The 15806-nt window shown below is 28.3% G+C and overlaps 1 protein-coding gene across 1 annotated transcript; it reads left to right on the forward strand.

The window, feature by feature from the left end:
- The first annotated feature begins 6141 nt into the window (after positions 1-6141).
- Positions 6142-11662, forward strand: LOC102587716 (protein indeterminate-domain 9). The gene is made up of 3 exons (XM_006349706.2): positions 6142-6571; positions 7615-8011; positions 10577-11662. The coding sequence occupies exons 1-3, from the start codon at positions 6391-6393 to the stop codon at positions 11526-11528; spliced, it is 1530 nt and encodes a 509-aa protein (XP_006349768.2). The 5' UTR covers positions 6142-6390; the 3' UTR covers positions 11529-11662.
- The last annotated feature ends 4144 nt before the right edge of the window (positions 11663-15806 follow it).

The following is a 15806-nucleotide window of genomic DNA, read 5'->3' on the forward strand; positions in this document are numbered from 1 at the left end:
AACAAAAAATATATTTAATAGCAATATATTTTGATATTGCTGTAAAAATATTTAGTGGTAATTGGGTTAAGGTCATTGCATTTAAAGTTGCTTAATCCTTTAGTGGCATTTATATAGATATTGAGTATTGATTATAAATACTCATAACTTATTTTTGCAACTAGATATAATATAACAAAAATTTTATTATTGTCGCTAAATAATTCTCACAAAATCCTCTATATGTTGTAGTGACATAAAAGTTCTATTGAAAATTTAGCGGTGAAAATTTTACTTTGCTCTTAAATTATGTGAAATTGTTTATTTTTTGCTTTCCGTTAATAATGTTGGTTAAAATTGGTCCCGTCGTTAATTACCAAACTGGCCTGCACTAACTAAAAATGATTAGCACACAAATCGCTTGATTTGAAACGAAGAATGACATAAATGATCATTTCCAATTATTCAGAAAATATATTTAATTTTTTTTTTCCCCAAAAGAACAAAACACATAAACATGGAACTTCAACAATAATTCTACCAAGCAAAACTCATTATTTTCAGCCATGTAATGAGAATGCTAATTATTTCAAGATTTAATTAATTTGAAAATTCGAAGGATTATAAGATGGTTAATTATATATTCCTACAGCTTTTTTTTGCTATTCGTGTTGGCATTATAGAATAATAAACTGATTTGGTATGCGTTATTTGAATCAAGGATTTTATGAAAATAATTGTTTAATTCCTAATGTGTATATTCTAATTTTTTTCAAATCCATATACAAAATTATAGTACTAGGTATGTTATTGTTATTGTTGTTGGATTGAAATAAAAAAAATGATGAATGAAATTATAAGCTCCTTTTAAGGCTTGAACAATTCTTCTCTCTTTTTGAGTTAGTTTTTGGATTATGAATTAAGCTCAAGATTTAATTTAACATGAATGATATGGACCTCTAGGAAACCAGACAATTGTGAGGGTAAAAATACTCTCGATCCATAAATAAGCAACATCAGGTCGAACAGTAGAATTCCGAATGTCTAGATCTAGGGGGTGGCGGATTGGATAAATGAATGGAATGTCCCACATCAGTGAACAAATAAAATCATGAGCTCCTTACAAAGCCTGAGCAATTCTGTTCTCCTTAAGCTAGTTTTTGTTTGTAAATTAGGCTCAAGAACTAAAAATAAAAACCTTGATATATAAAAATTCCAGTGGTAATATACACTACCTAGGATCACTAATCGATGTATATATAGTTGAATATCTTTAAAATAAATTTATTTTTATTACAGAAAAGAACTAAAATTGATTTATTAATTTAAGAAACTAGGTATGTCTCTTACTAGGAGGATCAATTGAAATAAAAGGCATGAAACTACAGAATTTGAAAAGAAAAAGAGAAAAGAAAAAAAGGTATCAGTATATATCATTGGAAACAAGAAATATTCCTTCCCTTTGATCAGTTATTTTTATTAGAATTTTTTTAAATTTTAATTTTAATTTTTTTGACATATTTAAGATCACAAAATCAAATAATATTTTAATACGTTATACATATATTTAGTTTATTATCATAAAATTCAAAAATATTCCTTACATTCTTAAGTTCTGTATTGAATTAAACCACATAAATTAATTGAAATATTGGGTGTAATGAAAGAGTTTGTGTCAAGAAATAATGATTAAAGAATGTGCAAAATTTTTAGAAGGAATATTAATTACTGTTTCTTGATAGCTAAATTTCTCAAGTTATCATGACAAAAGAGAATGCTGCATTTAACAACTTACATCAATACAACAGTACTAATATATACTTTTAAATAAATATGAAAAAAAATAATTACATCAATCATTTGCAACACTTAAAAACAGAAAAATTGCAAAATAAAAAGAAGACCTCGACACTTCTAAATATATATTGAAATCTCAACATGATATATATATAATATATATTCACCAAATTCCAATTACTTGATAATGGAATAGTTTCAAAATTTATACGTTTTCCCCACTTTTGCAATCTATATATGTTCATTCAAATAGAGTAATATGTGTATAATGGTATATAATCAATAAATAATATGTGTATTATACAATAACAACAACATAACTCTGTATAGTCACATAAGTGGGATTTCGGACCGGAGAATAGAGTATACACAAACCTTATTATTATCTTGTCGAGTAGAGAGATTGTTTTTGAAAGACCTCCGATTCAAAAAAATAACACAATATTATAAAGACATAAGCAATAGCAAAACAAAAAAGTATACACATACAAAACAATAAATAATAACAAATAAAAATAATAAACCTGATCGATTAATTCACATAAAATTCCTTAATAAAAAGGTGATTACTAATTACACCTCGACCAAACTTTACTTAATATTTTTGTCTTATGATAATAGTCAATCATGATGATTTAGGCCTAGTGGCCCGTGGGGTGATAATATATAGAGAATATTTATTTAATTCGATCGTTGTGTATGATAATATTCAGACTTTATATACTTTATTAGGTGCTATCACCTTTAATTTGCCTTTTTAGTAGCACCAATATCATGCATATCCCAATATTATTCTCAACCTTTTTAAGCTTCTCAATTCTCCTTAATATATTTACTATCATTTATAATTATGTTTAATATTATATTATTATTCAAAATCAAAACTCTTTCTAGTATTTGGGTGTTTCATACTAACAGGTAAAAGACAGAAAGTGAAAATGTCTGACTCAAAGTTAACAAGAAAATAATAAAAATAGAAAGTTTAGTTGAAATTTAGAAAAAAAATTAGTATTAATTGTTTGGGACAGAATCCTTTTACTTTTTCCTAGTTTCCTTACTTTCCGACATTTTTCATTAAAATAATTATCTTATAATTTATATTTTTACAATGATAAAAAAAAATGAATTAACGATGAACAATATATCTTGATAAACATATACAATTCATAGCTAATTTTTTTTAGTAATGAATTAACATATATTATCAAAAAATCTTGTTAGTTACGTACTAGATTTAGCAACATAAATTTTATAGCTAATTTGTTTTAGTTATACTATTACACTACCTAAAAAATAAAGGCATTCAATCTGAAAGTCTAAAACAAGTTAAATTATATTAACGTATATAAGTAAATAGCACGTTTGAATTGGCTTAAAAGTTGATTAAATATACTTTTAAGTCAGTTTTTGACTTCTGAAAGTGTTTGACAAATATAAAAAATATCTTAAAATAAGTCAAAATGACTTAAAAAAAAGTTACGAAGTGTTTGGCAATGTAAAAAATTACTTAAAATAAGTCAAAAATGACTTAAAATAAGTTATAAAATATTTGACAAGGTAAAAAATGACTTAAAATAAGTCAGAAACCAAAAGTAGGTCTCCCCTACTTTTTATTTTTTGACTTAAAAATCATTTCACTTTAACTTTTTATTTTTGACTTAAAAACTATTCTTTTAATGCCAATCCAAACGGGCTCTTATTCGATTTTTATTTATTTCTAAATATTTTTCTGACCTTCAAATTTTTTTCCAAACTTTAGTCTGCCATAGTAATCATCACGTTCTGTAAACTGTACAAAAATTTTACCTACTGTTGATAATTTCCTTCGATGGTTTGATGTAGGCTTAGGTCATCGACAATTCCTTAAAATTATTCGCATAATTCATTTAGACACTTTAACTAAGATTTATATCTATTGAACACCTAAATTGTTCAAAACATGTACCTATTAAATACAAAGCGCTGATATAACAAAAATTGTGTTTTGCACTTCCCTCAAGCGCGTGAAAAGATCAAAATAGTGTTTATCTATTTATTTTTTACATTTTTTCTTCTTTTATTGACGCTTGGCACTATAATTAACTTAAAAGCATTTTTTCTTCTTTCAATTACACTTTTTTCAAAAAAGAAAAGCACCCCACCCCTACCACTCATCTTCTTCATAATTTAGTTTGCAAAACTTTCTCCATTTTAGCTCCAACATTGTTTTTCTTTCTTTTTTATTAAAAAAGAATATTATTTCTTCTAAATCTAAAGATAAATGAAAATCAACTATGAAGAAATCATACAATTCAGATTTGAAGGAAAGACTTCATTTTGTATGATTTATTTCAAATCTCATAAAAATAATGGAACAAATATGAAGAAGAAGAAAGAAGATAAATGATTTTTACGTATAAAAAAAGTTAGCCGATATTTGTTTATCACAATTTTCGAACAAATATTTTTACGCAAATTCAAATATAAACCCATTAAATTTATCAAAAATGATATTCAAAAATTTGAAAGAATTAATTTTTGAGCTATCAATTTCTTTTTGCCATCGATGTGGAAATGAATAACCGCCGGCAAAATTTTCTTTCTTCTTCACTCTTAGTATGAAAATATATCTTTTGAAAAAAAGTTAATCTTCAAGTTATTTGAAAAGAAATTAGGTTTTGTGATTTGAAAAATAATGTGTTTTGGAAAGAAGATGAAGTTAAAAGGGGAGGTTTTGTGATTTGAGAAAGAATGTGTTCTGGGAAGAAGATGAAGATGAAAGGGGGTTGGGTAGGGGTGGGGTTCTATAGAATAGGTTGTCATTTTCATTATTTTTTTTAAAAAAAAATAGATATAAAATGTGTTTGAATTAATTTTAAACAATTTTTTTTATGATTTTGGGAGCCCAGTGGCACATGTTATTTTTTAATTAGCCATTTTGTCATATCAGCGCAAGTGTATCACACACTCTTCATATTTTTTGCTGATTATAAAAAAATGTCTAATAGGAACAATTTTTGAATAGGTAAAAGTGTTTAATAGGTACAGTGTCTTAGTTGAGGTGTCTAAGTAAATTATACGAACAACTTTAAGAAGCCGTCAATGACTTAAGACGTTCCCTGTATTATTTGCATATATAGATAGATTGATAGCTACAAAAAAAGGAGTATTGGGTAACTTGGTAGGGTATAGCAAGGTTGATTAACCAAGTGGGGTTGTTTTATATATAAATTTTTTTTTCGTTTTAATTTATATGATATTATTTGTATTTTTTAAAATTTAATTTAATTTTTTAGAAGGATTAATAGCGTGATCACTTATGCTTCATTAGTGTGATTGGATATCGATTGATGGAGGTTGAAGGTGCTCAACCATTTGAGCAAGTCTCATTTGTCTATATATAATACTGTTTAATTAGTTCCAAAAGAAACTTTCTACATTTAAAATAATTTACTCTTTTCGTTTAATTTATTTGTTTTATTTTGATTTGACATCGAGTTTGGAAAAATTATAGTAATTTTTTGAATTTTGTGGTGTTAAATTAAAGATATGTCAAATATATTAAAATGTACTTTAATCTCGTGGTCTTAAACAAGTCACATGCAAAGCCAAAATTAAAGAGTTGCTCAAAAAAAGACAATTTATGGAAACGGATTTAAAAAGAAAGTAGGACAAACAAATTGCAACAGGAGAGTAACTTTTGAATAGTTATTTTACCCTCAATAAAACTATTACAACATATACAAATATCTATGACTCATTTTAGATTATAAATTTTAAAAATCATTCTTTTTAATGTATTCAGTCAAATACCGTCACATAGATTGGAACAAAGAGAATAACTTTAAAATATTTTATTTTACCCTTAATAAAATTATTACAACATACAAATATTTTTAACTCATTTTTTACTGTAAATCTTAAAAAACGTTTTCTTTAAGAAAAACTTACATATCAGTCTAATATCATCACATAAATTGAAACAAAGAGAGACTATTGTGTATTCGGTCAAATATCATCACATAAATTGAAATAGTTATCCTTAATAAAATTATTACAGTACACATAAATATCTATAATTCATTTTAGATAAATTTTAAAAAATATTTTTCTAACAAAAAATTACGTAATCAGTTAAATACCGTCACATAAATCGAGGCGAAGAGAGACTATATATCAAGAAGTACTACTTATAAACCAAACCTATTGTCCAATGTTCTCTTCTCTTTCTTTACATTGTTGCTCTTGCTAAAATTTTGCTCTGAACAAACTATATATCCATTGTTATAAGATAGTGACTTTTGAGAAATCCATCGTCTTCATACTTCACAAAACAATTCTTTAATTTCTTCTTCTTTCTATTTTTATTTTTTTGGTCTCTTATTATTATTATTATTATTATTGGCGTTATTTTTACTCTAACAAATTATAATTACAACTAGCTTAGTGTAAATTGTAAGTGCCACTTGTTTTACTCAAAACAAAATTGATGCTTAGTTGTTTTGTTAATTTTATCCAGAATTTGGATTTTGTGTATCTGAATTAATTTTGTTTTGTTCAATAAAAACCAAAGGTTGTTACAAGCTAAAGTAGGTGTTAGATTTGTATTTATTAATAAATTGTTAGTATATAAGTATGTATAATGAAGAAGAAATGAGGAACAAACAAATATATCATCAGAACACCGGTTGCTTTATCTTCTCTGAAGAAACAACCAGTGTTATTTCTTCCATGGCTCAAAACATGATTTCGAATCACAACCATCACGAACAACCACAGAAGATCAAGAAGAAAAGAAATCTCCCTGGAAATCCTGGTACTTTAAAATTTAATCCACATTCTTTTTTACCTTTTTTGTGTATCACGGTGGTTTGGGGGCGCAATTTGTATGCACCTCGATTGTTTCGCCGGTCGTATATGTTATCAGTATAAGTGTCTAGTAACTTCTTTTTGTTAATTGAAGCATCTAGAGATGGAAAAGAATCATTTAATGTTTTTTTTCCATCGCGATTGAAATTTTAATCCTGATATCTCATGATTTTTCGCCGCCAGATGAAAAAAAAAGGAAAAAATTTACATAAATAACCTAGATTGATTTTTTTGTGTGTGTATGAGCGATTTAAATCTTGATATCTCATGATTTGTCGCCGCCAGATGAAAAAAAAAAAGATTTTTTTTATATACATAACCTAGATTGATTTTTTTGTGTGTGTGTTGTGGGCGATTTAAATCTTGATATCTCATGATTTTCCGGCGCCGCTAGGTGCAAAAATGGAAAATTATGTATAAACTAGATTGATTTTTTTATTTTTGTCTCCGCCGCGATTTAAATTTGATTTTTCATTGGTCGATGCAAAAAAAAGAAAAATATTATACACATAACTTAGATTGATTTATCATTATTTTTTTGTCTAAGCGATTTAAATTTTGATATCTCATGATTTTTCACCGCTATGTGCAAAAATGAAAAATTATACATATAGCCTAGATTGATTCTTTTTAATTTTTGTCTCAGGTGTGATTTAAATCTGATTTTTTACTGGTCGGTGCAAAAAATAGAAAAAAAATTCATACGTAACCTTAGATTGATTAATTTTTTCCCCTTTTTGGTCTCGATTCGCATTTCAAATCTTGATATCCCATGATTTTTCACCGCTAGGTGCACAAAAAAAAATGTTAACATACATAACCTAGATTGATTTATTTATTTTTAGTTCTTGCGAATTAAATCTTGATATCTCATGATTTTTACTTTATGTGCACCAATTTTTAATTTTTTTACATACTATATACATAACCTAGATTAATTGTTTTTTTTTGTTACAAAATTTAATGTTGATTATTTGTTATATGTAACAGATCCAGATGCTGAAGTGATAGCTTTGTCACCAAAGACTCTTTTAGCTACAAATAGATTTGTGTGTGAGATTTGCAACAAAGGATTTCAAAGGGATCAAAATCTTCAACTTCATAGGAGGGGTCATAACCTTCCATGGAAATTGAAGCAAAGGACCAACAAAGAAAACAAGAAAAAAGCTTATGTTTGCCCTGAGCCAACATGTGTTCATCATCATCCTTCTAGGGCACTTGGTGATCTCACTGGAATTAAGAAACATTTTTGTAGAAAACATGGTGAGAAAAAATGGAAATGTGACAAATGTTCCAAGATTTATGCTGTTCAATCTGATTGGAAGGCTCACTCTAAAACTTGTGGAACAAAAGAGTATAGATGTGACTGTGGTACCCTCTTCTCCAGGTAAAGCACGATTTAATTTATATATACTGACATGAGTTATGTTGCTTGATAATATTTTTGGAGAGTCTGACCAATATTCAGTTTCTATGAAATGTTACATGTATTTTTTTTTTGTGTATGTGTATTCCTTATGTCACTCGATAATATTTTTTTGAAGTGTGTATTTCTGTAAGGCTAAATCTTTTTTTGTTTTAACAAAATTTGTGATGTCATATATTGAGTTGGGATGTGTTTGTTTTTATTAGGAGTACTTAGTTTTTGTTTTGTGGCTGTTTTTACACAAGAGTAGTGTGAACACTGAATGGAGTGTATGGTTTTTTTTTTCTTTGGTTGAAAAAATAAGAATAAAAATAAAATTTGTTGTGGCAGGTAGCTAGTGTAGAAACGGACACAAATAAATACAAATAGTCCTTGTTGACTGTTGACAGAGGGATATATCTAACAATAGGAAAATTAAATGCATTTTTTCCTCTATATTTCTGAAACATGCCAAGGGTTTAGATTTACTTGGCACTCAAATGGTTTTTTTTTTAATTTTAAAATGCCAAGAAATCAGGATTTTACGTTACCTTTTTTGGGATACGTTTAATTTGACTTATAAAGATGATTGAGTTGGTTCAACAGGTTGTATCCTATAAGGGAGGTCAGGGTTTGGTTTCCCTTATCAACGCATTCTCAATTGAGCTTATCGCACCAGACTTACTGAGTGCGATTTACATCTTATGTATGGGTGTAGCCCGAAGAGTGGTAGCTACGAGTTTTAGTGGGGTTTCAAATTTATTTATTTTTCTACATAAATGTCAAGTATCATTTATTCTCAACTATAGACAAAGTCTGTTTTAGTCCAAAAATAATGCCCCGATTAGATATATTTGATACTAAAGCTAGTTTTATTCAATTTTGTTAAAATAATTAATAATAGAGTGACATGCTAAAAAAAAACAATCAAGAAAAAAGGTTGAATGCTTTCTTGTGACTTATGGTCGAGAATCTTGAAACTCTTCTTGTTTTTCAAAACTTTCAATGGAGGGTATCATTATTCACTTGGCAGATACCCTGTGTACTTCTGAAGTCATCATAGCTACTGATTAATGTATATTGATTCCGATATTCAGTAACGGATTCAAGATTTTCACTAACACAATTTTTTTATAAAAAAAAATAGTGTCTGAAATTTCAATTTTGAACCTCAAAATTTTTTTTGAACCCCTAATCAATTACTGAATCAACCTCTAGTTTTATGTTTAAGAGATTCAAAATCTAGACATATATCATCTATACAGTGTAATTTTTTTTCAAAAGGATTTGAGTGAACCCTTCGCGACTCCTAGATTCGCCCCTGTGTGTATTAATTAGTGTATGTATGTATTTTATATATACCAATACAAAAAATGAAAAATATTGAAAGAGATTAATTTTTATACATTATACTATACTATATATTACTATATATAGTATGAATTAATTAAATCCAATTTTAAAAAGTGTGTTGTATAGTTGGGTGGATTAGTGCATGTTGTGCATGAGAGCTCAAATTTCAAAGAAGGCTTTTTAGGTGAGGCAATATGTTATGTGTTGGCCAATTTTTTATGTATTTTTTTGCTATGCTTTTGCATGCAATTGTTAAAACATCAGTCAACTGTCTTGTCTTTATCTTCCTTTTTCTCCTCTTGCTCACAACAATCATAACCATTATTCTATCATTACATACTTTTAATTTTGACTCCATTTTTATGTGATTTATTTTCTTTACCTTTTATCAAAGTTTTGTGACATATCTCCCATAACGCATGCACAATTCTATCTTTTTAGTTAGGTGTCCCAAAGATAAAGCCTTTTATCTTTTTTGTAAATCAAGAAAAAGTATTTATGGTGCATATATTTCATGGGGGAATCCTATACTAAATGTCATGCTTAATTTTTTTCTATTTGCAAAATGGAGCTAAAACATTTTTAAAAGTGAAGTAATAGGGTAAAAGCTCATTTTATATTGTCTATGCATAAAGGCTAAGCTTATCTATTAATCTTGTTGATGACTCTATGATTCTTGATACTATTTGTTTTAATGTTTCGAATGAAGAGTGAGGAACACTAATGAATCAAATCTTCACTTCTACCTTCAAATAGTTTAATCTCTAGTCAATATTATTATCATTCAAGATAAATTCAGAATTTAGATTTAATGAGGTTCTGCTTTTTATAAATGTGTTAATATTTTTATGTTTACTCGGATAATATGTGAGTTAAAGGTAATGAATTTGAATTATGTCATTGAATATTGTGCTAGTTTTTTTTATTACTGTATTTCCTTTTTTCTTACTGATTATGACAAGTTTATTTGAGTTGAGGGTCTATGTGAAACAGTCTTTCTATTGTGAACTACATTGAGTATGTTTGATATTGTGTGAGTTTCTTCATTCCTTATTGATTTGATATGCTTATTTACGTCGAAGTAGTTTGTCTATCTTCATAAGATAGCCTTTTACATTTTCCTAGGTGAAATTACATTGAATATGTTGGCGTTGTTGTATTGAATGTTTGTGTTATTGCAAATGGATTTGGCAGGAAGGACAGTTTTGTGACACACAGGGCATTTTGCGATGCTTTGGCTGAAGAAAGTGCCAGGCTTTCAGCAAACTCAGCTCTTATGCATAGAGCCGCCGCTGCTTCCACCATTGCTAACTCAGCTGCCATCGCCGGCGAACCCAATTTCCATCTTGACCAATCATCGCTCTTCCCTTTCCCAGCCAACCAGCGCCATTTCGCCAACCCTCCTCCTCCGCTGCCAATCTCCGCCGCAGCTACGGCGGTGACAACCCATATCTCCCTCAACCCATGGGACCCCCAAATCCCGTTGAACCCAAACCATACCCATGAAGAAAATCACCATCAAATTGCCCACCCTGTTCCGATCAAGACTGAATCCATTCACTTCCCAATTTCACCATCCCTTCCGTTTTACCATGACCAACATTACCCAGTTTTCCATAGGGGCTCTTTCTCCATCCCATCCCCTCAACTCTCCGCTACCGCATTGCTTCAGAAAGCAGCTACTATGGGTACGAACTCCACTGTGAATTCAACCATGGCTCATCTAAACAGAGCCGCTCTCGCTCACGTGACACCCAATGGTTTTCTCAGTTTCGGATCTGAAAACATACCAGGCAATTGGAAGAAACGGGACAATCTGACTAGGGATTTTCTGGGTTTGACTGGAGATCATCATCATCATGATCATGATGATTCTTCTTCATCAGCTGGTGGTGTTGGTGTTGGTGTTGGTGTTGGTGGTGGTGGTGGTGGAGGGCAAGTAATGCCGCACAATGGGAATGTGGGTAATGGGCTGCTGCTATCATATGGTGGAAATAGGATGCAGGACTTTCAACAAACACTTTATGAGCGTGACAATTCGGTGTTGAAACATCATCAATTGGGCTTTGGTTTTGCTGCCGCCGCTGCTGCTGCTGGTGTTGGTGCTGCTGCTGAGAGTACAACAGGAACATGGGGAAATTGCTGATGAAAGAAGCTGCTATGAATGGGTGAATTTGCAGAGATTCACTGTTGGGAATTTACAGAGAAATCTCTATCATGAACAGAGGAAGAAAGGGACTAGCAAGAAGCTGCAACCAAAAAAAAAAAAAAAAGTAGAAAAAGAAAAAACCCAAAAAAAAAAAAAAGACAATGAAAATAGTTCTTTTAGTTTTTCTTAGTTTGCAAGAACCATTTTTATCTTTTTTCTGTTTTAGTTTTAACCTTTTCTATGGATATGGTACTTTTTTAAAATTATCTAAGTTTTTTTTTCCGGATTATATTACTTTTGCACTTGGTTTATCGTAACTGTATTTTTTATCAGAACAGGAAAGCATGGAGGGCGAGGATTAAGTTTGAAGGTTAACTAGTTAAATATTCTCATATTTTGTGCAGGAGAAGTAGTGGGATAACTTCCTCTACGCATCTTATTTCTTTTCTTATAAGTGTTTTACTATATGTTGTTTCACTTGTTATTTTGTTATCATATATTTTTACTATCATGTTTTGATTTTTTTTTCTTGTTTGTTGAGTTGAAAGTTTGTCGAAAACGCTTTTTTTTATCGGAAAGGGTTAGGTAGTCGAGTGTTCTAGTGTTAAAAAAATAGAGGAATAACTTTCTCTATGATTATTATTAGTAGTACATTATTTAGTGATTATATTGTTTCTCTTACTTTTAAGTGTATTACCATATGTTGTTTCACTCGTTATTTTGTTGTCATATTTTTTTGTTATTATGCTTTGATTTCTTTTCTTATTTATCGAGTCGAAAATTTATCGAAAACGCTTTTTTTACCGGAAAGGATTCGGTAGTCGAGTGTTCTCACACTCTGTGTGGGAGAAGTAGAGGACTAACTTCCTCTACACTTCTTATTAGTAGTAGTATTTAATAAATGTTGTTTCTTTTCTTTTAGGTGTATTTACTATTTACTGTTTCACTTATTATGTTGTCATATTCTTTTGCTATCATGCTATGATTTATTTTTTTGTTTATTGAGCTAAAAATCTATCAAAAATAAATTTACTATCCCCATTAAAATAACGATAAAATCTATGTATATTCTACTATTTTCAAATCTCATTTATAGAATTACACATTGTTTATCTTTGCACTACCTTCTATTAATATTAGGGGTGGGCATTTGGTATTCGGTTTGGATTTCTCAAATTTCGAGTTTGGTAATTTGGTAATTGGTAGTTTAAAGTAGATGTCAAATATCAAAATTTTAAATTTCGATTTGGTAATTCAGGAAATAGTAAATTAAACTTCGGTTTGATACGGTATTCGGTAATACCGTATTGAAGTTATAACCGATTGTATTACAAAGTTAATACTATTTCTCCAATTATTTCTATTTTTTTATATGGAGGCACAATATGATAGAAGATCAACAAGTAATAAGACATCAAAAAAAGCAAATTGATACAACTAAAAGACATGTATTTTGATTGTTCATGCTTATTCTATAACTTTCTCTTTGGACTTGTACTAATGAGTAATGGATATGTTGATATATGATCTTCATTAAGTAAATAATTTGGTATTCGGGAAATACCGAATACCAAATGTTACTATTGTCTCATACCAAACCCAAACCTGAATACCACAATTCTAAAATTTTACTCCCGAATATCATACCAAATGTTACTATTGTCTCATACCAAACCCAAACCTGAATACCACAATTCTAAAATTTTACTCCCGAATATCATACCAAATACCAATTACCAAATACTAAATTACCAAAAATTTCGATCCAATTCGATTCGATAATTCAATATTTTATGTCCAGCCCTAATTAATATAGATATCAAGTATTTTTTACCGTCAAGAGTTTGGCAAGTAAAAAAAGAACAAACCAAATATTCTTTTTATCTCAATAAAAGTTTAAATATGTTCTATCATTAATTTCATCATCCTCATTTGCACAATACGCCATGGCTCAATATACATAATGAAACTAAAGGCAACTAATTTTTCGTACAAATGTTGTCAAGTGTATTGTGGACGTGGTACGATAGATATAAATTATTATATTAAAATTGTTGTTTTATATTGCAATTTCAATATTATGGTATTTATTTAGTATATCTTTTAATTTTTTTTAAATTTGATATGATATTCAATATTTATAAAGAAAATATATCAAATATCATACTGAAGTATATTTTTACATAAATTATTCATATATATATATTATGCTTACAAATATAATTAGTAATAGTACAAAATTATTAGTTAGACCTTGAAATTTTGATTATTCTATTTTGATTGGAATGTTTTTTTTTTGTAATTGATTAATAAAAAAATGCTTGTACTTTTTTAAAAATTATTTCTATATGTACAAAGTGATAGTATGATATAATTTCCTAAAAATTTGATATCACAACTCTCTTACTATATGAGTATATGTAAGTTAATATCGAACAAATTATAATTTTTGATTTATTGTACCGCAAATTATCAAAATCAAACTTTAAAATATTAAATTCTTCTAAACTAATTTGATATGATAATGATATAATATTTTTAAAAATCAAATTTACTGAAGAAAATTTTTCAATAATATACCATAGGATACCTCTAATTAAAATAAGAATATTACTATTATCCTACTCCAATAGTTCTTGCTATGAAGAATGTTCATGTTATGGTAATTTCAGTCCAGCCAGAAAATAATGGGTTACTATAACGATTTTATCTTAATTATAAATCTTTATTTCGGAAGAAATACGTTTCTTTAAAAAAATATATTTTAAATTGTGTTCTCATGGAGAAAAAAACCTAATTTTTAATTAGATTTACTCCTAAGTTTATTTTGTTGATAATCCAAAAGGGACAGAAGGTCCTAAAAAATACATAAGGTAAATTTTTTTTTTGTCATTGTAGCATTTTAAAAATAAAATAATTACTTTTAGGATTATTATTTTTATCAAAGAAAAAGGTAAATATATATTAATTATTAGACGATTATATATATATATATATATAAAATATAACCGTTTTAAATTACAAAATTGAAGAATATATTTACTCTCTTTTTTTTCTTATACTTAAATCTTAATTAGGCTAATATCAAATGAAAAACAAGAATACTTTAGTCAAGTCTTTCTTTGACTATATACTTCAATTTTTTGGAGGATAGCCATTTTAAGCAGAGGGTATAAATCTTTTTTTCCTGTTTAGGTTAATGCAATTTTGGATGGCCAAAAAGAAAAAAAGTTAATGCAATTTTAGGATTTACTGTGAGAAACTCTGAGTAGGGTCAATAAATTCCATCTTTGACCAAATATCAATTACTGCTACTACCCTATATATCCCATATTTATGCAATAAAACAACAATTATAATTATTTCATCATGCTATAATAGTAGGGAAGGAAAAAACGAGCAATATACAAAGAAAAATGTTTGTCTTTTTATAGATGATACTTTTAAAAAATATAAATTGTATTTTTAAAAAATAATTATTTTTTTATATTACTTTATTTTATAATGAAGCAAAAAAAACAGTATATTAAGTGTATTTATATGAAATCTAGATTAATATCCTTATCCCTTTCCTCTTGGATACATTCCTATCCCGTCTTGGATATATCTCTCTCATTAAGTAATGTATTATTTGCAATCTGTGAGTTATGTATCCGCACGTATCTATCCGAAATCCTATAATTTTAAGGATTTTTTGTAATTTAGAAAAAATAGAAATAAGATGTAATTAGCTTTTTATACTATGAAATTTATAATTTTTACTAAAGAATATCTGAATCTCAAATTCATATATTAAAAATTCTTGATCCGTCTCTAGTCCAGAGTAGTAGGGCCTTTTGGTAAGAGAGGAAAAGCATTTGTACTCCGCATGCTGCGTATACTTTTGGGTTTATCCTCAACTTTACACTTTTTCTGTAGGATTTACCACATTCAAATTATAAAAAGTTCGACTTCCAATTTTAGAAAGGACAAAAATAAAATTAAGAGAGTTATTTATTTTGCCCTACCATATACATAAAATAATTTGGTACATGATCAGTTCTATTTTCTGGTTGAAGTCACGATTTTATCTCCAACGAAAACAAATACGAGGTCATACATAGGTCTTTCAAACATTTATTTTATTGCACCAAAATTATTTAACTATTTATTTGCAAAGAAAAAGTTATTCAACTTTATTTAAGTATTACAAAGTTACGAAACTGTTTTTTTAATACTAAATATCATAGAAAATGTCTACGCTATTTCCTCGAGGTCACCTTCTTTTCTACTTAG

This window comes from Solanum tuberosum, unplaced genomic scaffold (assembly GCF_000226075.1).
Source record: "Solanum tuberosum cultivar DM 1-3 516 R44 unplaced genomic scaffold, SolTub_3.0 scf00110, whole genome shotgun sequence".
In the NCBI taxonomy this organism is placed as follows: domain Eukaryota; kingdom Viridiplantae; phylum Streptophyta; class Magnoliopsida; order Solanales; family Solanaceae; genus Solanum; species Solanum tuberosum.